Genomic DNA, 22,371 nt, shown 5'->3' on the forward strand with positions numbered 1-22,371 from the left:
GGGTTCCCCCGCCCCCGCCCCAAGGCGAGGCTGCTTGTCCCCGCATGGGAGGAGCGCGCCCCCCGCAGGCGTGACATCCTCGCGGAGTGGTGGTCCCCGCGCGCGGGCGTCCATCCATTCACTGCGACTCTGAGCCCAGCGCGGCCCCGAGGCCCGGACGGAATCTATGAATGGGGAGAGGCAAGCGAAGCGACGTCTGCTTCCACTCCCCGCTTCCCCGCCCCCTCCTCCGCCTCCCTCCAGCCCGAGCAACCAGATACTAAGTGACAAGGGGCCGGGGCGGGGGACACTGCGGGGGCGTGCGGGAGGGGACGAGTCTGGCTGGAGACAGCACTATTTATACACTCCGGGGCTCCAGGACAAAGAGGGCAGAGCGGAGTCCCCCGCCCCCCAACCCCAGAGCCTCCCCGGCCCCTCCCCAGCGGCTTTGATTTCATTACCGCCCCCCTCCCCGGGGCGGGCTGGCAGGTGCGGGGGTGGGAGCCGTCTCCGCGGGAGCCGCGGAGCCAAAGGTCCGGCTGCTGACGTCGGAGCGCCCGCTCCTGTCAATGAACGGCAGCGGCAGCCTGGGGACTCGTCTGGCAACGAGGCTACAGACGTCATCGCCTCCTGTTGGACGCGGGGGGTGTCCGAGCAGCAGCTCCGGCTTAAAGGAAAACTCTCCAAGTTCCAGGCAGCCAGGGAGAGTCGTTGCTGAGAGCACATGCACCCCCAAATGCCCAGTGTGCGCGGCACACGGGCTGGCACACGCGCGCGCACACACGCGCACACGCGCGCACACGCGCGCACACTCGCACTCCTGTTCTCCATGGATGTGCGGGTCCAAACTTGCGGCCGCGAGGAGGATGAGCTGAGATGGACCGGTCTTCACTGGCGCCTAGAGCGCTCGACGCGGCTACCCCGGAGACCCCCAGGGGGAGAAAGGGAGGGAAAGAAGAGTGTCCCCTCGGGTCAGAGTTGTCTCCCCTTGTCTGAGAAGATCAGCGCGAATTCCAGGGCGCGAGGCTTTGGAATATGCCTGCCGAGCGGAGCGGAAGCGAGCGTTCTTGGAGAGTCCCGAACTTGGGCCGCCGGCCTGGCCGGGCAACTTGCTTTGCGCAGTTCTCAATGGAGCCCTGGACCCACCGTGTTCCTGGCCGGTTGGCTTCTTTCTTCCTCTTTTCCCCTCTTTTTTTAAACGTGCGAACTTGACATGAAGCCGAGAGCAGATCCATGCTTCAGCACACTTTGGCGGGTAAGTTGATACTTGCTTTTACCTATTATTTAACCCTTGAGAGTCCAGAAAAACTTAATTCCAATCTTTTCCCCAACTTTCCCCCATCATTTCCATCCTTCCCTTCTGGTATTAAGAAGGGGTGTGTGTGTGTGTGTGTGTGTGTGTGTGTGTGTGTGTGTGTGTGCGGTTTACCGACACGACTGCTTTGGAGGAGGGCTGCCTAGCGGGATTGGGGAAGAATAAACCTGACTCTGTAAGGCTCAAAGGGCTGCACTGGAGGGAGATTGCAGCCAACCCCAGCGCGGAGCGCCTGCCTCGGTGCTGCTGCCCCCAGTTTGCGGCTCCAAGTTGCCGGCGAAGGCTGCCCTCCAGCTGCAAACCGCACCGGCGAGGGGGCTGGCCCGGCAGGTGCTTGGTGAAGAGGCCGGGAGAAGCTGCCGGTGCCCCCAGCCCGTCCTTGCTCCCCTCTTGGCTTCCCTCCCGAGTCCTGGATGGGGGCAAGATCCCCCTCCTCCTCTTCCCACCCCTCACCTCTGCTGCCACTCTTCTCTGCCCCCCACCCCCACCTCTCCCAACTCCTTTCGCAAAAGCCTCCATGATGTCATGGGGAGGAGGGTTCCGAGTGTCCAGCACCTGAAGGCATCACGGGGCTGCATTCTGCAGCATTTTATTTTCTTCCTTCCCCCCAGTTTTCCTTGCAATCCATTGAAAACATCCTCCACCAAACATCACAAGCAGTGCTCCCCAGAACCCCACTCCTGCATGAACAGACAGGGCCAGGGGTCCCGATACGGAGCATCCCACCTCACCCCCTCCCAGACGAGGACGAAATCAGCAGAGGGGCCCAAGGAGCCTCTGGCCCGCGGGTTCTGAGCTCTCCTCCCCTCTCAGCTTACCCTTCCCGCGGGGAGAAGAAGAGGAGCAGCGCGCTAGCCGGCGCAGACAGCCCCTAGACGTAGGGCAGCTCTGGGGAGCAGGGTGCGGGATCTGGGCGCCTGTCCCAGCCTCCTGCCTCTCCTGCCTCTCCGGAGGGCCTGCCCTCCGTCTCCCTCCCTGGGCTCTACTCCCCACCCCTTCCGTCCCCGCTCACTCCCTTCCCCCTAACCCCACCTTCACTCTCCTCTCGAGGGGGGAGGGCCGGGGGTGGGGAAAGAAACCCCCGAAGCCCCAGCCCCGGGCCGAGAGATGTCGAAGAAACGCAAAGCCCTCGAGGGTGGAGGAGGTGGAGAGTCCCCGAGCCCAGAGGAGGAGCCCACTGCCTGGTCTGGGGGCCGCGGCCGCCAGGAGCAAGGTAGGGGGAGGGGGAGGAGGAGAGGGCAAAGGAGCGGCCGGGAAGCCTTTTGGAGTTGGGATCCTCTGCAGGAATGCTCCCGCCGGTCTACCTCGCAGCTCCCCTTGTCAAGGCAACTTGAGTAGACTTCCCCCCACCCCCCAAATGGCATTTTAGTGCCGTCTTCGGGAAACTGGGGGTAGGGGGAACGAGCTGGTCCAGCCGGTGCTGGAGACCCAAGTCTGGGAGAACGTGAAGCTGTGTGGGGAGAAAGGGAAGGTGGGGTGGGGTGGGACACGAGCCAGGAAGAAGCCGGGGAGGTGTGGAGTGGGGGCTGCTGACCATTTCCTGGTCCTCTGCCTGCCTTGTTGTCCTGTGCACTGGTGTGACAGACTGGCCTAGGGGAGTATGGGCAGCATTGCTGTCTGTGTGCCGGACACCTGTGTCTAGAGGGGGGATGCCAGCTCTGACCCCTAGTGCCTGTGGTCGGTGAGGGACGCCAGAGAGGCTGCTGCCTTCTCCCTTGCTTCTCCAGTCCAGGGATGCTAAGGGTTGCGTCATGTTGAATCCTCTGCACAGCCAGGCTCTTTGCGCTCTCCTGAAGTTGGAGGGAGGTTGGAAGCAAATTTGGGGATGTGTTGTGATTCCAAGGAGAGCTGTTGTGATGAGAGCAGTGAGGTGCTCCTTTTCCCAGAATGATACCAAGGAAAAAGTGAAGATGGGAAATTTCCTATGGAAACAAAAGTAATACCTGAGTATCTGATTTCCACATCAAAGAAACCCAAACAGACACCTTTTATTTCATTGAAAGCACTGTGGATTTGGTTAAAGGTAGGCCTGAAGGAACCAGTCAAGCTCTTCCTGGGCTGTCATTAAAAGACAAAGGAAAAATGACCCGGATGCAAATGTTGTGCTGTCGGTTAAGCTGTGGAAGAGGAGGTGGGACAGCTCATGGGGGAGGGGTGGGGTCTGGATCCAGGCCGGTGGAAGACTTGTTCTGAGCGATTGCTGGCCCTTCCAGAACCCAGCCTTGGGGGCTCGGTTGGTGACGGTGCAGGTCTGAGCAGAGCACCAGGAGACACGGGCGTGCGTCTCCAAAATGGAGTCATGGCTCTTCTGCCTTGACGTCATGAGAAAGCCAGAGTCACCAAGTCCTTCCTGCACATGAGACATGAATCTTTGTGTCCACTGGGAACCTTTTGCATGGCTCGTGTGCACGTCAAAGCAAAGGTTAGGTGTTGGCTCTCCTTGGACAGTGCATTTTGGATTTGGTAGAGATGGATGAGGGCGATGCTGTCCGCTTGCCCAGAAATCGGTTGTATTTCAGTGACTGCCCGTAGTTTGACTTCATGTGCTCAGGTAGGATCCTAGAACAAAAGTCAGTTCCTTTCTTAAATTAATTTTCCTGGGAAAATGGCATTTGGCAAGAAATTCAAATAGTGCAAGGGGCTTTATCTGGTTGGTATTTTTCCATCTCTGGGAAGAACGGTTTGGTATCACCACGCGTATGGGACGCCACTTGTCCGCTCTATCGCCAGCGCTCGGTTTTGACCTGAGGGTCACTCTCCAAGATGCGGACCGTGTTCTTCTGCTCAAGCAACTGGTGAAGTTTTTGGGAACTGACCTCATTATCGTGGTTAATAACAACAAGGGGCCGCGTTAAGGCCTTTTAATAATTAATGAATACATGACTTCCAGTTATAAAAGAAAAAAGAATTGTATTTTAACAGACCTATCTCCTCTTTTTTTTGTGGGAATGCTTGGTATTAGAACTTAAAAAGGGACGCTCTGGAGGTCCTGTACTAATAGTAGCAACTAATTTGCACATTCCCCCATGCAGCAGGGCCGGGCCGAGGATATTGTGCAAGTCAGAATAGGTGGCGGAGAGTCCCCCTATCTATATTATTCAGAAATGCTAATAATTTTGAAATGGCTTGTCGTACACATTGGTTTAGTTCTAGAGCTTGCAAATATCTAATGATTTCACTGTATCCTTTGTATCTGGCAAATAAAAATGCCGCTTGGTGATCGCCTGTAAGGATGTAACTGTAGAAACCGTTAAGACTGTAAACACTTAACCACTGTATGACGACGAAGGCGTTTCTTTGGGAAATGGTAGCCGGGGCACACGCCCACGGGGGCGGCAGAACGTCTCTGTGCATGTGGTCGGGTGAATGGTGGCGCACACGGCGACCGGGGGAGACGGAGAGGCCCGGTGCGACCTGGTGTGTGAGAGCCCGGTGGCTCCGTTCACGCAGCCCCACACGTGACCCAGGACCTGGGTCTCCTGCACCTCCCCACGTCGGCGCTGCTCTTGTCTTTCCTTTGGGTCCCTCGGCGGACTTGGCGGTATGTGTGCTGAAGAACGGGTGAGGTGTTCACGTCGGTCTTGCTGGCCTTGACTGTCAGAGGGGGATTCTTTTAAGTTCCAGCGACTTGGAAGGCCAATGTGTTTATTCATTTTAACCATTGAAAGTATATTATCGTGTGTATTAAATTAAGGCAATTGGAAATTAAATTTCAGCGGTAGTCATTGATTATAAGACCATCTGTCAGCAGGTTGGCTTGATCCAAAGTTTTAAATAGCTGATCAGCGCACAGGCTACCTGGAGGGAGTATGGTGGGAGCTCGGAGCCTCGGAACAAAGACCCGTCGCGCCTCTTCATGTCCTCACCGTCCTCCAGTGAGTGCCCGGTGCGCGCAGGGACGGTCATGGCTGGTGGGCGGTCGCTGCACGTGGGTATCTCCTGGCTGCGGTGTCCGAACGGCTGCCGTCCCCTCTGTCGTTCCTGTTCAGGAGATGCCGTATGGGGGTCACGGTAAGGCCACACCTGGGTCGCTGTGAACACATGTGGGTGCTTTTGGTTTTCTCCCCGGCTGTGATCGTCCCGTCGTATTTCATTTAGCTGAGTAAAGACGAAGAGGAAGTGTGTTGTCCTGGCTTTGGCTGAACATTTCTTCGGATGTCCATTGAAATTATCTGACACGTGTGCATGCTTGTGTGTGTGTGTGTGTGTGTGTAAAGTCACGGCCGGCATATCGCCCCTCCTGGGTCTCAGCTGAGGCCAACACGTGTTCAGATTAAACCTATGAAAGATCGTCGCATAAAATGTTCAACTTCTAAAGATTCTGTCTTTACCACTAAGAGGGCTTTGGTTGCCAGTGACAATGCCGGCCCCAGTTTCTCTTTCGCTCTGCTTCTCCTTTTCTTTGTTGTTTTGAACTTGGACACAAGAGCATGTCCCAGGGCTCAGTGAGCTGTGAAGATGGTGGCTGTGTTGAAGGCTGTGTGGGGGGAGTCTCCGAGGAAAACACTGAGGAATTTTATGGAAGAATCTTATTTCCCGGGAAAGTATTCCGATGTTGTCTACTGTCTTCACTTTCTCTTCATTTTAGTCCCTTTTGTGGAATTATTATTGACTTGGATGCTGGTTTGACCACAAGACATGTCTTTAGCACCGTGCACTGAAATATGGGGAAAAGCCCAGTTTCCGCACAGCCTCACTCTGGTGCGAAACCTGCTCTCCTGGCCTGTCCATCTTCCCGCCCATTCCCTGGTTCTTGTGTGTTGTTTCACTCTTATTTCTTTTGGGACGACTTTTGAATGAAGATGATGTCTGTTGTTCATTATGACATTCCATACATTTAATGAGTGTTTTAAAAGTAAGTAGTTTCTATTTTTGAGGGAATTGGCTAAGATCCCATCTAATGCCGTGTTCCAGATTCCTGCCTCGACTGAATGCCCTGAAGGGGAGCCTCCCTTTAGAGGGTTGCTGGGGCAGGTCTGGGTAGGAGCTTCGACCTACTCACGGTTCACATTCCCCAGACATCCTGAGCTGCGGGGACACTGGCTGTGGGTCGCCATTCCTTCCTCCCATGAGTGAGTGCCCGAAGCAAGCATGTGGTTTCCTACAGCTGTGTATCTCTTTGACATCACAGTGGCTTCTGGGTTTTGTGACTTCCCTGTGTTATTAATTGGTCTGGAGAACATTCTATGCCTCTAAAACTCATTTCAGGTAAATATCTAGATTGTTAACTGACTTACATCTCCCTGACACCCTGGACACCAGTCAGAATGATTTTTTCCGAACAGATTAATTTTTTAAAATAATTGACTACATTGTTTTGTTATTATGAAAAAAATCTTTTAAGGATGATTTATAATCATTAACATAAAAGAGTAGGCATGACCTCTGGAGGAAGACCTGGTGTTGAAGAACATTCTTACAGAAGTTTGAGGCAAAGAGCTACAGCTCAGGTGTTTTTGTCATGCTGTTGGCTTCTCTGGCTCCCACCAGAAGGGCAGTTGCTGTTGGCTTCTCTGGCTCCCACCAGAAGGGCCGTTGCTGTGTGGGGCACCGGAGATGCTGAAGGAAACAGGGGAGTTTGGGGAAAGAAACGCATGAGGATGGAGACCAGGAGTCCGAGAGTTCTCACAGTCGGATCAGAAAGGAACTTACACGTGAATGAAAAACAAAAGGCGCCCTGTTGTGTGTCTCCTAGTTGGCCCATAACTTTAGAAGGTCGAACCTCTAGGACTCGGTTGTGTTGGTGTGAAGAAGTGGACAGATCGCACTGGACCACAGACCCCGTGGTAACTCACCGGGGCTGGGCGTGTGTCTGGGACGTTGGAGGTGGCACAGCCCACCTGTCAGCAGCACTCACTGTGTTCGCAGTTCACTGTGGCTTCATTACGAGTCTCGAGTATACGGGGAAGAATGATTTGTCGTAACACACGAGGAAAACCCAGGATCCACTAATAATATGTTAATGCAATCTGTCCCGCTCCCTGCTTGCTATGAAGCTCTTTTCTTGCGTTTCCTCCGGGCTTTGTTATTCAGTCGGTGTCTGATTGTCAGGTTTCTGAAGTCGCTGCTATTTAATTGTCTGAAATGCAGTGCAGAAAAATTTCAAAGAGGAACTGAAGTGTTGCCAATGACAGGATTTCATGAAGTCCCTGAGAGTGATGCTGGGAACAGGGCCACTCCTGTGTGAAGCCGCTGGAAATGAGTGAGACTCTCGGCGGAAGACGATGCAGTGTCCCCACTGCCACAGATTCTGTGCCATCGATTCTATGGAGACCGTCCTTGGGTAAGCGCTGCAGCTTCTAAGTGCCGGCCACACGGGGTCCTTGGGAACAGGCATGGCCTTGGGGTCACTGTGGGGATGTCTCACTCATAGGATAAAACGCTATCTGGGATTTTTTTTATTTTGCCGACTGTTGTTTTATGGTCTGCCTACCCCTAGAAGATATTTTGGATAAAGGCAGAAAAGTTTCCTTTCTCCCTCCCTTTCTTCCTTCCTTCCTTTTTTTTTTTTTTTGTTTTACCATGTACTTCTGGAAGTTAGAAGTTAGAGTAAAACCTGGCAATGTTAAGTCCTCTGTAAATATTTGCTGAGTGAATGTGTGAGTGACTGACTGCACTCCCCTTTTAATGGAAGTTTCCTGTAGACGTAGGATGCACAGAAGGTATTACAGAAAACGGCTGAGGCAGACTTTAAGGGGAGCCCCTAGATGGACTCCGTGCCCCCGGCTGTCCCTGCTTTGGTACGTCTGTGTTGTGAGCCCCTCTCAGGGACAAGTAGGGAAATCCAAAGAAAAGGAAGGAAGTACAGCGGAAGGGTTTTTCAGGAAGGTTCTGGAGCAGCGCATGGACTTGAGGGACAGTCACAGGAAGCGTGGTGGGACCCACAGCCTTGGACTTAACTCGTTCTCCTGCCTCATCCATTCCCCCAGATAACAAGGCCAACACCAGGCCAGACCTTATAACCCAGAGCAGCGACACCTGCCGGCCCAGCCGAGATATCCCAAAGACAGAATTTCTCATTCTTGCAGAACGCAGTGGGGCATGGTCTCTTATTTATAAGAGTGCATCAAGATATGCCCCCCAACGGAGACAGACACCCCCATCCTCCCCGTCTCCCCTCAGGAAATCACCAGCACTCCTTTTATTCTTTAGTAAATTAAGCCCAAACGCTCTGCTTTGGCATGAAGGTCTGCCACCCTGGGGTCCCGGGGGAGACCCTGGGAGCTAATAGAAGCGCCAGTGCTGTGTCAGCTGAATATTGCGACATATAGGTAAGCCTTGATATCCGGGTTCACTCTGCCTTCCTTCCAGGTTCCCCCCTTTCAGCCACATGGACAAGAACTTTCTGTGAGGGTTTATGGAGCTTCCTCTTCCGAGAGCTCCTTTCTCCATTTGGTGTCTCGTTATGGAAGCCGTAAACATCCGGGGAGTCCCGGCTGCGTCTCTGCCTCCTCCGTGAAGCCGGGGCCACCTCCACCAGGGAGACCCGTGTCTGGGAGCTCTGAGTGGTGTCCTCGTGTCCTCGGCTTGCCATGGGTTCAGTGTGCATGAGGACCCGTTCAGTGGCTCCTGGACCCTTCTTTCCCCCATCGGCCTGAAGGAGTCTAGAGACAAGGGGCGTGTTACAGACACACCGTGTAGTCAATAGGCCACTAAGTTATCACTGGTCCAGAGTGTATGCGGGGGGCAGGGGAGCGCGGGCAGCGTGGAGAAACGGAGCCTCACGTGTGTGTGTTGATGAGAAGCTCCGTCTTGGTTACCAGGGACGGTCTCTGCCTCGTGTGGGAATCAATTAAAACATTACCAGCAACTTTGATAGGGTTATTTAAGAATAATTTTATAATTAATAGACTGAATCACAGGGTGCTTTTGAGGAGATAGAAAATGTAAGGATAAGACTTGTTTTGCTTCAACAACGTCTTTACGAGGTGGAGAATCGGTAAGCAAAAATGCTTCAGTTTGCCGGAAAACTCTGTCTTGTCGAAGAAGGACATTGACGCGACGTCCAAGAGGTTATGAGTTGTGATGAAGAACAGCCACCTTGCACGCAAGACCGCGTCGCTGCGTTCACAAGCTGTGCCAAGTCATTCCACACGTATTTGGATATTCTGGGGGAAGCTCCGTCCCCACCCGGCCGGCTGTCGCTGGGTCAGGGACTCTGCCGCTCTGTCCCACCTTCCCGTGCGCCGCACGAACCTTTGGATGCCAGGAACTTGGCTGTTTCTTCAGAACGTTGCGTGCGTCTTTGCTTTTTTGTACAGATAGTAAGCTTCGTTAATGTAGTACATTCCTGAGTCAACCTTAACTAAGTGCAGTAAACCTGCTTTTTATCTTTCGCTCATAAAACATGTGCAAAAGAGCTGTAGCATTTTGGAATGGTCTCAGCAGTGTTTCTCAGATGGTGGGTAGTAACCTATTTGTGAGTCATGACATCTATTTTTAGTGAGTCCCAACCAGATTTCTAAAAACTGAATGGAATGGGGGAGAAGCCGAGGAGAGGATGGGGGGGGGGAGCCCGTGGGGGGGGGGTGGGGGGGAGGAAGAGGAGGGCGGGGAGGGGGGAGTGGGGAGGGGGCGGAGAGGGGGAGGCAGGAGGGTCAGAGCAAACTCGGCAGACTGGGAAGCTGTTCTCTAGTGACATGTGTGTATATTTGGTCTCCTGTAAAACTCATTTCCTACTGTGAGTTGAAAGGTAGCAGAGGCAGGGTCTGGACGGTGTCTGACAGCTGTCTTGGTGACAGTGGTCCTGTGACGCCAGAATTATTGTGGCCTCTTGGTGAAAAATGATACATTCAAGCAAATCTCTTGGATCAAGGAGTGTCTCCCTCGGGCTCTGTGCTCAGGAGTGCGTCACCACGGGGGACCCTGCAAGGCCTCCCGCTGGTGTGTCGGGTCACAGCTCTGACAGGGCAGCCCTGCTCCCAGGCCCTTCCAGGCCAGCCCTGGGTTGGGCCTCTGAGCCTTGGCTCCCCAGCCAGATTGCAGAAAGTTTCAAGAGAACGATCAAGTCTTCGTTCCCGTTTTCCCGCAGGAAGGAGCTCAGAGTGGGTTGTCCGCAGGCGACTTAACTGTACGCTCCTGGCTGAGGCCGGAACACCCCTGCGCCGTGGATCGCGCAGGGCGAGGCGGGACGAGAGGCAGCAGGAGGACGGGTGGGAAGGAAGGTGCACGCTTGGGGCGCCCCAGGCAGGGCGGCTGCTGGCTGCGGGGAGCTGGCAGGACTCGGCGGGAGCCCCTCTCCCTCCTGGCACACAGTCAGGCCTCGGGGCACGGAGAGTCCTTGTTGCCCCGCGGCTCGGCTCCGTCAGTGAGAGGAACGGCGTGGGCTCGGCCGGCCACCGCAGAATGGAGGGCACGCTCTGCTCTGCTTTCAGAGGTCACTTCTGTGTGCTTCAGAGTTTCCACGTCCCCGTCTCAATCTGTATGTGCTTGGCCGGTATTTACTTCTTTCTTTTTCTTTCTTTCTTTCTTTCTTTCTTTCTTTCTTTCTTTCTTTCTTTCTTTCTTTCTCTCTTTCTCTCTAAGCCAGATTCTTTAAGGTCTCCACTGACACGGAGCATAGCTTTTCAGCCCCTCAGAGCCCAGGAGGCAGGACTTAGCCCCCTGCCCCCATCCGTGCCTCGACCGGCGCACTGACGGGCACCACTTGCCATGGTACACTTGACCACGGTTCACGTTAAGTGCAGTCTTCACCTCTCCCCTTCCACTGTGAAATCGCACCAGTCCAGATCGGATAGGGGAAGACGTAAAATAATGAAATGAATCAAGAAATAATGTCGGGGCTGCCTGCAGGCCGACATGTGGAAATGATGCCGAATCATCTTTGGAAATGTTTGGTACAGTCATGGCGTTCAGAACGCAGATCCGATGATTTAAACTTCCCAGTTCTCTTCTTAAAACTAGAGGCAGTCAAAATTACTATTGTTTTACGCCCTTGCCACTCACCTTGGTTCGCAACTGATGAGTCGCTGTTACCAGTCTGGTCTGAGTATGGCTGGACGGAGAGAGAGAGAAGCGGAAATAAGGAGTTTCCCCTCACACAGTCTCATGTCCGCTGTGCGCAAAGCAGCCCCCCTCGACGGCTAGTAGGCGAGAGCGCCTGTTTCCAGCCCCGAAGGAATTTACAGTCTTTGCAGGAGATAAGAACGCATTACACGAGCCATTAAGCAAGTGGCTTCATGGAAACCATCCAAAGGGTCATAGAGGCTTCTGGAAGGGAGTGAGCCATTTCTCGTGGCTGGGCTGAGCTGAATCATCCCGACGAGTCCGTGAGGCAGCGAGGAGCCTTCCTCCTTCCTCGTGCGCGAGCCTTCGGGTTTAACGCCGGGGTCCATGCCTCAGCCTTTCCCCCTCGTTCTTTAGGGCAGCTTTCACTGCACTCGGTAAGGCCCACGGAACACTCTTGCTTGGATCCTGTTTCCTTCAGTGGGCTCTGCAGCTGCAATTTTTAAAATTTATTCTTGAATAAAAAGAAAATGTAATTTGTAAACATTGAACAGACACAATAGGTGTATGTTTTCTTTCATGTTTTCTTTCAAGGAGTAGTTCTCACTCCTCTTCACTATAGATCCTGCCCGTTTCCTCTAACTTTATTCTTAAGAAAGCTTATCCCTTTTTTTAAAAATTGCTCTTGTAAGTGGAATTATTTTTCCTATTAATTTTTTTAGACTAGTTTCTTGTCTATGGTGAACACTATGGATATTTGTATTTTTGTAAACTGCTTTTTAAATCTTGACATGATCTCAACTTATAGAAAAGTAGCAAGTACAGTAGAGCGGCCTTGTTTTTTTCAGGAGCCGTGACCCCAAGTACGTACTTCAATGTGCACTTCCCACAAACAGGACAGGCTCCTCCGTGAATGCTACACAAGCGTCCAAATCAGACTGATCATGGGTCCGTTGCCACCATCCAGCCCCCACACCCCACCGTGCTTTGCCAGGAGTTCTAACAGCATCCTTAGCAACAAAGGATCGGGTCCGGAGCCACCTGTGACCCCTGTCCTTGGCGTCCTTTGGTCCGGAGCAGCTCGTCAGTCTCTGAAAGACTGATACCATCTTGGCTGTTTTTAGAGATTATGACCAAGTTGTTCTGTAGAAGCTCTCTTGGTTCGAAGTTGTTCTGTTGTGTCCTCATGGTTAGACCCAGGCTCTGGCCCCTTGGAAGGAACCTCATAGACATGGGGCTGTGTTTTCCTTAATGAATTTCAACAGATGGGCCTATTACCGACCGTGTCCACCTTGACCGCTCAGTCATTCGATTAGGGTGTGTCTTCCAATTTCTCCATTGTGAAGTTTCACTTTGCCTCCTTCTGAGCATTAGGTACTTGGATCCATTCCTTTCCTCTGCAAAATTCCCATTATTCGCTTGTTCATTTCTATGAACCTGGACTCTGGCTGGCCTGGTCTTCACAGGTTGTGACACATAACAGCCCCTGTGTACTTCGAAGCTCAGATCGTCCCGGATTGGGTGAGTGGGAGCTCCTTCGAGGTAGCATTTGCATCTTTGGACAAATATCTCAGTCTGGATGTCTTTCTCTGTGTCTCCCTATGTGGAAAGACCGAGACATACCCATGAACGCATTCACATCTGTGATTTTTTGTGTATTTATCTATTGAAAACCAGGAGGTCATACCAGCACTACTGTTCTAACGCACTGTTGCAGGGTTCACTCTAGATGTTTCCTTTCTCACTCTCTTCTCTGCTCGCGAGAAGCCCGGCCGGCGGTGCGCACCTCTCTGCCGCCGGAGGAGCCTTCTCCCCTCGTTGCCTCCACGACCCCTGTGGGGACCCTCTCCTCACACGTCCGGGTGTGACCCAAAGATCCGGTCTTGGCTGCCCTCGGCCTTGGCTGAGTTCCTGTCTGGTCCCGTACAAGGGCCCGAGGACAGAACGGGAAGGGGAAGGGGAAGAAGAGAAATCGAGGGGCAGAGGACGTCCGCGTGCTGACCTCTGAGGTCATTTATACTTGCTCTTCCGATGATTTCTTCAAGCGCCTCCGGAATCAGTTACCAAAAGTGGTGATTTGACCTTCCCTCTCCAAACGTGGTACCTCTTACCTTCATCAGCACCTTTGCCCGATGCACCGGAATGCCATGAAACAGTATCAATGACGGAGATGTTGCAGCGTTACTTTCTCTAAGCGCTGACCTTTGGGAAGAGACACGAGACCTCACCAGCTTGATTGTTCCTCAGTAAAAGCCTGGCCCTGTCGTGCACCTCTCCCCAGCCATGGGCGGGATTTGCACCCACTGTAAGACTCCCCCCATGGTCTGTGAGGTCCTGTGTGCTCCGGCTTCACCTCTTCCCCGGCCTTGCCTCAGGGCTTTTGGGAACAATAGCATCAGGAGTGGACATTGGATATAGAATTTGTGTCAGATGACTTTCTACCTCTTATAGATAGATTCATGTGATTTTTTACTTTTGATCTGTTAATTGCTTGGAAACCTTTTAACGCTCCCCATTCACCAGGAAGCTCCCGACTAAGTACAACTGAGATTTTCCCCGCCTCTTGTCAGGCCGAGTGGCTCAGGGAATCCCACGAACTGATTGTACTCCCTTCCCTGCGCTCCGTCTCCGTCCTGCGCTCCCTGTCGGCTCCTCGCCACGGTTCTGCTCCTTCTTGGCTGAAAAAATGATCAGTATCTTCGGTGGATTTTCTAGAGATGCCGTTGGTTTCGACACGGCCGCTGTGACAGAGGGTTATTCTGACAGACCCGACCGACTCAGCTGGGCGTGTTCAGAAGACGTTCTGGGCGCTCCATCGGCGTGAGCGGCTCCATCCCACGCAGCCTGATGGGTCTGATCTGGCTGTTTTGTAAAGTACGAGAATGCATTTGTTTTAATTAAACCTGATTTTCAGGCCTGTACACTCTGGATGTACCCCACGACTTTCTCGCCTTATGGTGAGTCATCGTTGCCGCGCGTGTTTCTCTGATGCCTTCTTCCCAGTTGCTCCCGCTACTCCTGCTACTCCCAGCTACTCCCGGCTGCTCCCGGCTACTCCCGGCTACTCCCGCTACGTCCCGGCTATGGCGGCTCTCCCCCCTGCGTCGTTGCTACGGGATTAGGGATTAGGGATTAGGGACTTTGTCACAGATCAGCCCACTTGCTGTCAGCCTTTTCGAGCCACTTTCCTATGCGTTTTGGATGATTCCTATTCTCTGGGCCCACGTGGTCTTCTCCTCTGGGATTTCTCTGTCGCAGGCTCCGGCCTCTAACTGTCCGCACCAGGATTCCCGTATGTGTGCTTAGTATTCACGGACGTCTCGTGTGTTTGGGGAAGGTTAGCTGAGTATAATTTGGGGGAAGGCTATTGTGAAACAGGTAAGTATTTAACTGTCATTTCTCTAGAAGTTGTCTTGTTTATTAAAGCCATGAATTGGGGTGCTGGGGTGACTCAGTGGGTTAAGAGAGAGTTTGTGGGGAAAACAGCCCCCCACCTACTTACACATTTAATGAAAGATGGGAATCACTTCACCTGTGCACAAATGCGTGAAAGCTGGTTAGATACTGGGAGAGTAACACCTGAGTGACCGCTGGGCTGTCTCCCAGCCAAAGCTAGAGCCCGGGACCAGTAATTAAAATAGAGGCATCTATTATCTGGGGAAACACCCCTGACATCTCTTTCTTCTGCCCGTCATCTCTCTGCCATGCCACAGGAGGTCTGACCCTAGAGGAAGGTTAGGACCCAGCCCAGGAAGGTCTCCCATCTCCATTTTGATAGACTTGCGGGATCTGCGTCCAGAGCTCTATTCCGCGCCACGCTCCCATGTTCAAACCCGTGTATCTGCACCTGCATTTCTACCCTGAACTCGTGAACGCACAGTTTATCTTGTGTCTGCTCACATCAGCTTCTCCTGCTTAGCCCTGCCAGCCCGCACCATTCACCAGATTGCTCACCGGGTCCCCAACCCAGAAACCTTGGGTCATTCAGGACTATTGTATAAATTCTACCTCCTGAGCCTCTCCGTCTTCAAGGCACTTACACTTCCCCACTGCTGTTGTCCCAATCCTGTCTCTCACCATTTCTCCGTTGGAAGACTCGGGTCCCAGCTTGGGTTCTCATGCTTCGCTTATGCTCCTTGGACTGTTGGACAGAGTGTTCTAACATAAAACACGTCCCTGTTAAGCCCTTGTCGAACCCTGCGGTGGCTGGTGTCCAGGGTCAAGTCTGGCAGAAAGGTCCTTCATTTGCCTGTCCTCGCCCCACTGCCCACCACATGCCCACCATGTTTCTCACTCACCGTGTTTCAGACCTCTGGACTCTGGCACCGGCTCTCGGTTCCATCCGTCTCTTCATCTGCCTGGAGAACTCGTCCCATTGGTGGCCACGGAAACAGCTTCTCCTTTAGGACAAGTTTCTTCACTTCCTCAAGCAAAGGCTGTCACTCCTTCCCATGCGTCACCAGCGCACTCGCACATTCTTCTCATTATTGCATGAGTGGAAATAAATCCTTAAGAAGTATTTTAGCCGTATTTCACTTACACGTCCGTCTGGTGATTGTTTGTATCCATGGTTGCTGCCCTTCTCATTTGGGCAGGGCTTGGTCATGCGGACCGCGTTCCCTTGTGCCCAGCACAGTGGCTGGCACACAGTAAGTGTGCTGGCGTCTTTGGTGCTGAGAGAGAGGGGGGTCACAGCTAGTCTGGTGGCAAATTCTAGCATTACTTAAGTGGAGTTGGCTTGACATTTAAAAAAAATTATGAGTATTTCAGATATACGATGCCCAGGTTTTCTCCCTATGTTTTAAAAGCACCTGGTAGCGACACCTGGATAGTTCAGTGGGAAGATCGCGCAACTCTTGATCTCAGGGTCATGACTTTGACCCTCACATTGGAGGTAGAGATTACATAATAAAATAAAATATTTTTTAAAAGATTTTATTTATTTATTTGACAGACAGAGATCACAAGCAGGCAGAGAGGCAGACAGAGAGAGAGGAGGAAGCAGGCTCCCCACTGAGCAGAGAGCCCGATGTGGGACTCGATCCCAGGACCCTGAGATCATGACCTGAGCCGAAGGCAGAGGCTTTAACGCACTGAGCCACCCAGGCTCCCCAATAAAATAAAATCTTGAAAAATAATAAAAGCATGTGGTAAAACTGGTGATGAGAGAAAACAGAAAGAAAAAAAAAAGATTTAAAGAGAAATTAGGGGGGAGCCTGGGTGGCTCAGTGGGTTAAAAAGCCTCTGCCTTCGGCTCAGGTCATGATCCCAGGGTCCTGGGATCGAGCCCCGCATCGGGCTCTCTGCTCAGCGGGGAGCCTGCTTCTCCCTCTCTCTCTCTCTGCCCGCCTCTCTGCCTATTTTTGTTCTCTGTCAAATTTAAAAAAAAATCTTTAAAGAGAAATTAGGGTCCATGAGAATAAAAAAAGGCTGTTGAACCTCCTGGACCTTTCTTTTATCACCTGTAAAATGAGAAGTGGGCAATCATTTGCTGCCTGAGACCCCTTCCAGATCAGAAGGATGCTGTCTCTAGGTTGCCCCTGGTTGGCTTAGGCAGGGCAAGGGAACAGGAATTATCTGAGTAGACGCAGACAATTCATTCCCTGTTGCTGCGGGTTTGATAACAAGGAAGTTAGTTCAGTTGTAGAGGGAACATTTATAGATGAGATGAGTAATTTCTTGGCACTAACAGAAAATAGTGAGGCCGGTAGCTAAGTCTTTGCACCTGTGCATCTCAGACGAAGAGGTCACTGTCTTTGCTTGCTTGAGTCTCCCCTGCCAGGAGACCAGCCCCTCTCTGGGGCTGACACATCTTGGCTGTGTCGCTCCTGCTCTTCCTTCCGTCCAACCTTGACCACCCGCTGTGACCCAGGGACTGTGAATCCAGAGTTACAGGCACAGCGCGGGCCCTGAGGCCCTGAGAGTCCAGCCAGGTGAGGTGCCCCAGGGGGCTTGCCGAGAGAATGAGAGAGAGAGAGAGAGAGAGAGAGAGCGCCTGAGCCCCCCAGGTGGTCCAGGAAGTGAGGCCCGGAGTTCCCAGGCTTAAAAGCTGGGGAAGGGGCTCTGGGAGCTCACCTGGCAGCCACAGGTGCGTCCCTGTGTCAGAGTGTGGCTTTGGGTCACCTTCTTTGGCCCTTTTCTTTCTTGCTAAAATATTTGCCTCCATTTATGCTGGATGCTTTCAGTAAAGCCTTTGCCACAGTCCTCTGGGGTGCTCTACATCCTCCCACTTATTAGAGGAAATTATGACCCGAAGATGTCGCATAGCCTGTGTGAAGTCTCACAGCTTGTGGGATAGAGCTAGGATCTGGACCTGGAATTGTTCTGCTCATGCTGGTTGTTTTTTTTGTTTGTTTGTTTGTTTTGTTTTGTTTTGTTTTTAACACCAACTCATCCCCTATGAACAGGAAGAGAATCCACACTAGGCCCGCACTGATGTCCGACCAGAGGCTGGGAAGTGCGGTCCCCGTGGAGGTTACCCGGGAGCAAGGCAGCCTCGTTTTCGAGCCTGACACTGGGAGCGGCCCTGGGTCGGTGTTAGAAACACGGTTGCTCCTTCCTTGTGCGAGAGCACGTGCGTGGGTGTGCCTGTGTGCAAGGGTGTGAGACAGACAGTAGAGGCCGGGGTGAAGAAACCAACACAACTCTCGATTAATTTTGAAAACCTGCACTTCACAGGCCGGAAAGGTTAGCTGCATTTTCTTACCAGCACTGGTAACTCACCTTACGTCTGCGATCAGGTCATTAGAACAGGGGTTCCAACCCAGGGATGTGCGTGTCTGTGCATGTGTGTGCATTACGCACACGCCTGTTTCGTGTTTTAGCTGATGACTCATCAGAGTCAACGTCCAGAACACAGCTGTGAACATAACTGCCCAGACCGTGGGGCACTGTGGACAGCTAGTTTGCCGGCCACCGGTGTCTTCGTTGAGGGCACAAAGGTTTGACCTAAAGCGGGCGGATCCTTTCCACCCAGGGGCTGTGGCCGTGAGCTTGGTTCTCATTGCCTGGGCCCCTCACTGGTCTTTGCATCAGAGAGACGTTGACGGACACAGCCGATCTTTGCTGGACCAGCACAGGGGGGTTAGGAGACCCCCGCAGCCCCTGCAGAGCTGAAATTCTGACGAGCGTCATCCTGACACTTTGCAGAATGTATGGAAACAGGCACAGCTGACCTTCTGCGTCAGGCCATAGAGACCAGGAAAGCACCACATCCACCCTCAGGGCCCAGTGGAAAACGTGTTCCTCCAGGGATGTCCACGTGCACACCCGCCCGTGGTGTGGGGAGGCAAAGCTGTGGACGCAGCGGGGGAGGGGAAGGAGTCGCTGGTGGCTGAGCTAACTGGTCAGCAGCGCAGCCTCCCCGCCCCCCCACCCAGCCCCTGGTTGGTTTTCCTTGTGAAGGGTTTCCTGGCCGAGGGGGTGCCCTCCGGGGGACAGGCCCAGGAGCCCATGAACCTGGGGTCAGAACTCGGGCAGATCACCACTAGCCTCCAAACCTCAGGCCTCTTACTTCCTGGGCCTCCTCATCTGCCCGTGCTGTTGTGGGAGCGACACCGAGCGTGGAGGTCGGAGGCCATACGGTGGGAGCAGCAGTCGTGCTGAAAACGCGACCAGGGTGGGGGTGTCCGGGCGAGCAGGCACGAGTGCTGGCGGCCCCTTTGCTGTCCATGGACCAGCTTTTCACCACGTGTGATGCCCAGAGAGAGGGGATGCACGTGGAGGCCCCCGTGACCTGGGGGGTTTCTGGGATTTCTGGAATTCTGGAAGGGAGACCTCACGGCCAGCTCCCCCGGCTTCCCTCTGAAGACAGCACGTCCTCCTTGAGGACCCGGGTTCTGTGGCTGCACCACCTGTGGCTCCGGCAGAGCCCGACCCCGAGGCTCACCGTCCAGACCAGGGAACCTCTGCAGCGCCTGGGACACCCTGAGGGCTCTGGGGGCTCGGGTGACAGACTATCTTCTAGTCTTTTCCCGAGCTTTGAGAGGCCTGTCCAAGCAGACACGGGGAGTGGAGGTTGATGGTGCGACCTTGGTCATGTCTGTGGGTCGAGGTCTAACCCGGTGGGTGCCATCTCCGCCCCAATCACCCGTTACAATACTGTGGACCTCCCCAGGTTTGCACGGCCTGGTAAGGGAGGCACAGCATTCTCGTGTGACTACTTGAGGCGGCCCTCGCCCCCGTGTCTAGTAGGACGGACCCTATTTTGCAAAGACGAAAGAGGAACAGCTTGGGCAGAGTCATCGTCTGCTCTGGTCCCGAGGACCAGAAGCTCGGTCATAGTCCCCTGCATGGACTCGGATCCGTTGGGGGCTGGAACGCAGTGGCGCAAGCATCTTCGCGATCACTAGTTACTGAGTACTGGACTATGGGGTGCTCAGTGACTGCATCCGAACGGTCCCCTGACACCCTCGCTGGCAGGCCCCCGAGGAGGGGATCATGGTCCCGGGACTGGCGCTGGCTCTGCCCTGCTCACTGGCAATGCCATTCCTCCTTCCTCCTGCCCAGCCGGCACACGGCAGACCAAGGGCGCTGCTGGGGTAGACCATGTGCAAGCTGTTGGGGCACTTGCCAGGGTCTAGCCCTTGGCCTGCCCAGCGGTCTTCACCCCGAGCAACACCCTTCCTTCTCTTGGGGCGTCACCCGTGAACTTCCGCCATATCTGCCGTTATCACCGGTGTCTCTCCCCGGTCTCCTTCTCCCTGTCTTGTGGGGTGCCCCCACGCACACACTGCCCCCCCTTTCCAGGGACCCCCAGGTCTCTGCTTGTTCCTTTTCTCCCCCATCTGCATTTTCTCCCAGCCTCCTCCCTGCCCCACTTTCCTAGATAACTTGGCTTACTTGCTGCTTTGTTTTACTTACACACCTTCACCGGGTTTCTGCTATTGTCCACCCTCTCTGTTCATGACAACCAGCTGCTGCTTGTCCCCAGTGCTCGGACGTTGAGTGAGGACCTGCCCAGGTGTGGGCTCAACACTCTACCCCGTCTGGAAGTCAGCAGACTTCTTCATTCGAGGGCTTCTGCTTTCCCTCAGTCCTAAAAACGAGTTGCTGTTTGTTGTGATGCTTTGTCTTCCCCTTTCCCCTTTGTCTCTTTCCCGCCGCTAGAACTCCCTCTGCAGGGGCTGGTGATCCTGTCTCTTTCCCCGTGACACCCCCACCTCCCCTGGGGTCCTTCCTTCTCTTGGACTGTCCTCCCCTCACTGTGGTAGCCCCTCCTCTTGCTGCCGCAGTCTTCCCCTCTCCCGGGCTCCTCGTCTCATAGGGGCTCCTCCCGCTTTCTGTGCTGATCCTTCCCTTCACTCTGGAGATCCTCCCGCTCGTCCTGCAGTCCTCCCCTCCCTCCATCAGTCCTCCCCTCCCTCCAGCCGTCCTCCCCTCCCTCCAGCAGTCCTCCCTCCCCCTCCAGCAGTCCTCCCCTCCCTCCATCAGTCCTCCCCTCCCTCCAGCCGTCCTCCCTCTCCTCCATCAGTCCTCCCTCCCCCTCCAGCAGTCCTCCCCCTCCCTCCATCAGTCCTCCCCTCCCTCCATCAGTCCTCCCTCTCCCTCCAGCCGTCCTCCCCTCCCTCCAGCAGTCCTCCCCCTCCCTCCATCAGTCCTCCCCTCCCTCCAGCCGTCCTCCCCTCCCTCCATCAGTCCTCCCCTCCCTCCATCAGTCCTCCCCCTCCCTCCAGCCGTCCTCCCCCTCCCTCCAGGAGTCCTCCCCCTCCCTCCAGCAGTCCTCCCCTCCCTCCAGCCGTCCTCCCCCTCCCTCCAGCCGTCCTCCCTCTCCCTCCGCAGTCCTCCCCCTCCCTCCCGCCGTCCTCCCCCTCGCTCTCCGCAGTCCTCCCCCCTCACTGCTGGTCCTTCCGTCTGCATCCCTGGGGCTGCTCCTTGAACACCCCGTGCCCTGCTCGCAGACAATGTCTCTGCAGTAGCTCTCACTTCATTAACTCGGTCTTTCTAGGGTCGTCAGCCTTTATTAATTTACCTCTTTATTTTGAGAGTTCCGTTTTTCTTTTCTGTCCCTTCATTGTTTCTTGTTGATCTCGCCCGCCCTTCTCTGATGGCCTGGGAGCTGTGGCAGTGTGCCTACTCCAGGGGCCGCCTGAGCCGCACAGCCCTCCCTGGGGCCCCGCTGGAGCCCCTGCCCCTTGCCGCAAGTGCTCCCTACTCTCTTCATGTGCTTGTCTCCAAGAAATAGAGGGTCTGGACGGAATTTACTCAGAGAATCCATTTTCGAGGCTGACTTCCACAGATGCCCCAAAGATAGCCAGTCTCCCAAAATGAATGCAAAAACTTGTAAATTAGCCTATTTCTCTGACTTAATCCATGTAGAATGCCACGCAGTCCTTTTTAGGGGGAGGACACGGGTCATTAGAAACGGCTCATTATATTTTTATGGCAAAACACTGCCATTGTTCCTGTATCTTCACGAAACCATTGCAGACAGAGATAAAAGCCACGAACTTTGAAATGACCTTTCCTTTCCTCCCAGTCCTGTCCCGTCTTTGGCTCCTCCTGTCCCCACCCCACCCAGCTCTGGAGAAAACAGCTTCTTGCCTGCCAATCTGGAAACCATTGGGTGGAAATGGGGAGCGGAACATTTTTTAGGAATGGCCTCACCTTGGCTTCCAGCTCCACGGAGCACATTGCAGACTTCGTACTCTGTGATACACGTCCGAGGCTTGCCAAGAACAGCCCAAGGCAGAGGTGTTGAGTCGGCAATGCTGCTGCGTTCAGATGTGGATCCGAGCACATCCCCCTGCGCAGTGCGGGAGCCCAGCGGCCGTCCCCGCCACGCCGGCGCAGAGGGTCCTGCGACCCTGCGCTCCCAGCTGTCCCACGTGGCCGTCCCGGGAGCACGCGGGCCTCTAATGTTTCCAGTACGACCTGCATGGTGAACGTGCAGACCGGGCTCTGGGAAACAAGGCCCTGCAGATTTCGCAGGTGCCTAAACTTCTTTTAAAAGTACGGCGCAGAGACAAGAGAAAGGACCAGACTTGAAGCCAGCGTCTCCAGGGTGGCGCGGGCCTCATTCAGATTCCCTCAAACCATATTTCTAACTAAGAGCAAACCCGGGTTAAAGATGGTTGCCGCTTCTGTATTATTATTTGTCTCTGGACATGCTTCCCTCCTTCAAAAGCTTTTAA

The 22,371-nt window shown here is 54.0% G+C and overlaps 1 protein-coding gene across 2 annotated transcripts in view; it reads left to right on the forward strand.

The window, feature by feature from the left end:
• The first annotated feature begins 655 nt into the window (after positions 1-655).
• PDE10A (phosphodiesterase 10A) overlaps positions 656-22,371 on the forward strand; it is a 569,606-nt gene continuing 547,890 nt past the window's right edge. The window contains exon 1 of one of the 2 annotated variants that reach the window (XM_032338528.1): positions 656-1,234. In XM_032338528.1, the coding sequence (XP_032194419.1) occupies positions 1,213-1,234 (22 nt within the window). In that variant the 5' untranslated portion in view covers positions 656-1,212. Of the gene's footprint in view, positions 1,235-1,876; positions 2,508-22,371 lie in introns of those variants that run through there. The other variant, XM_032338527.1, reaches the window with a different exon arrangement.

The sequence above is a fragment of the Mustela erminea genome, chromosome 4 (assembly GCF_009829155.1).
Source record: "Mustela erminea isolate mMusErm1 chromosome 4, mMusErm1.Pri, whole genome shotgun sequence".
NCBI classification, from domain to species: domain Eukaryota; kingdom Metazoa; phylum Chordata; class Mammalia; order Carnivora; family Mustelidae; genus Mustela; species Mustela erminea.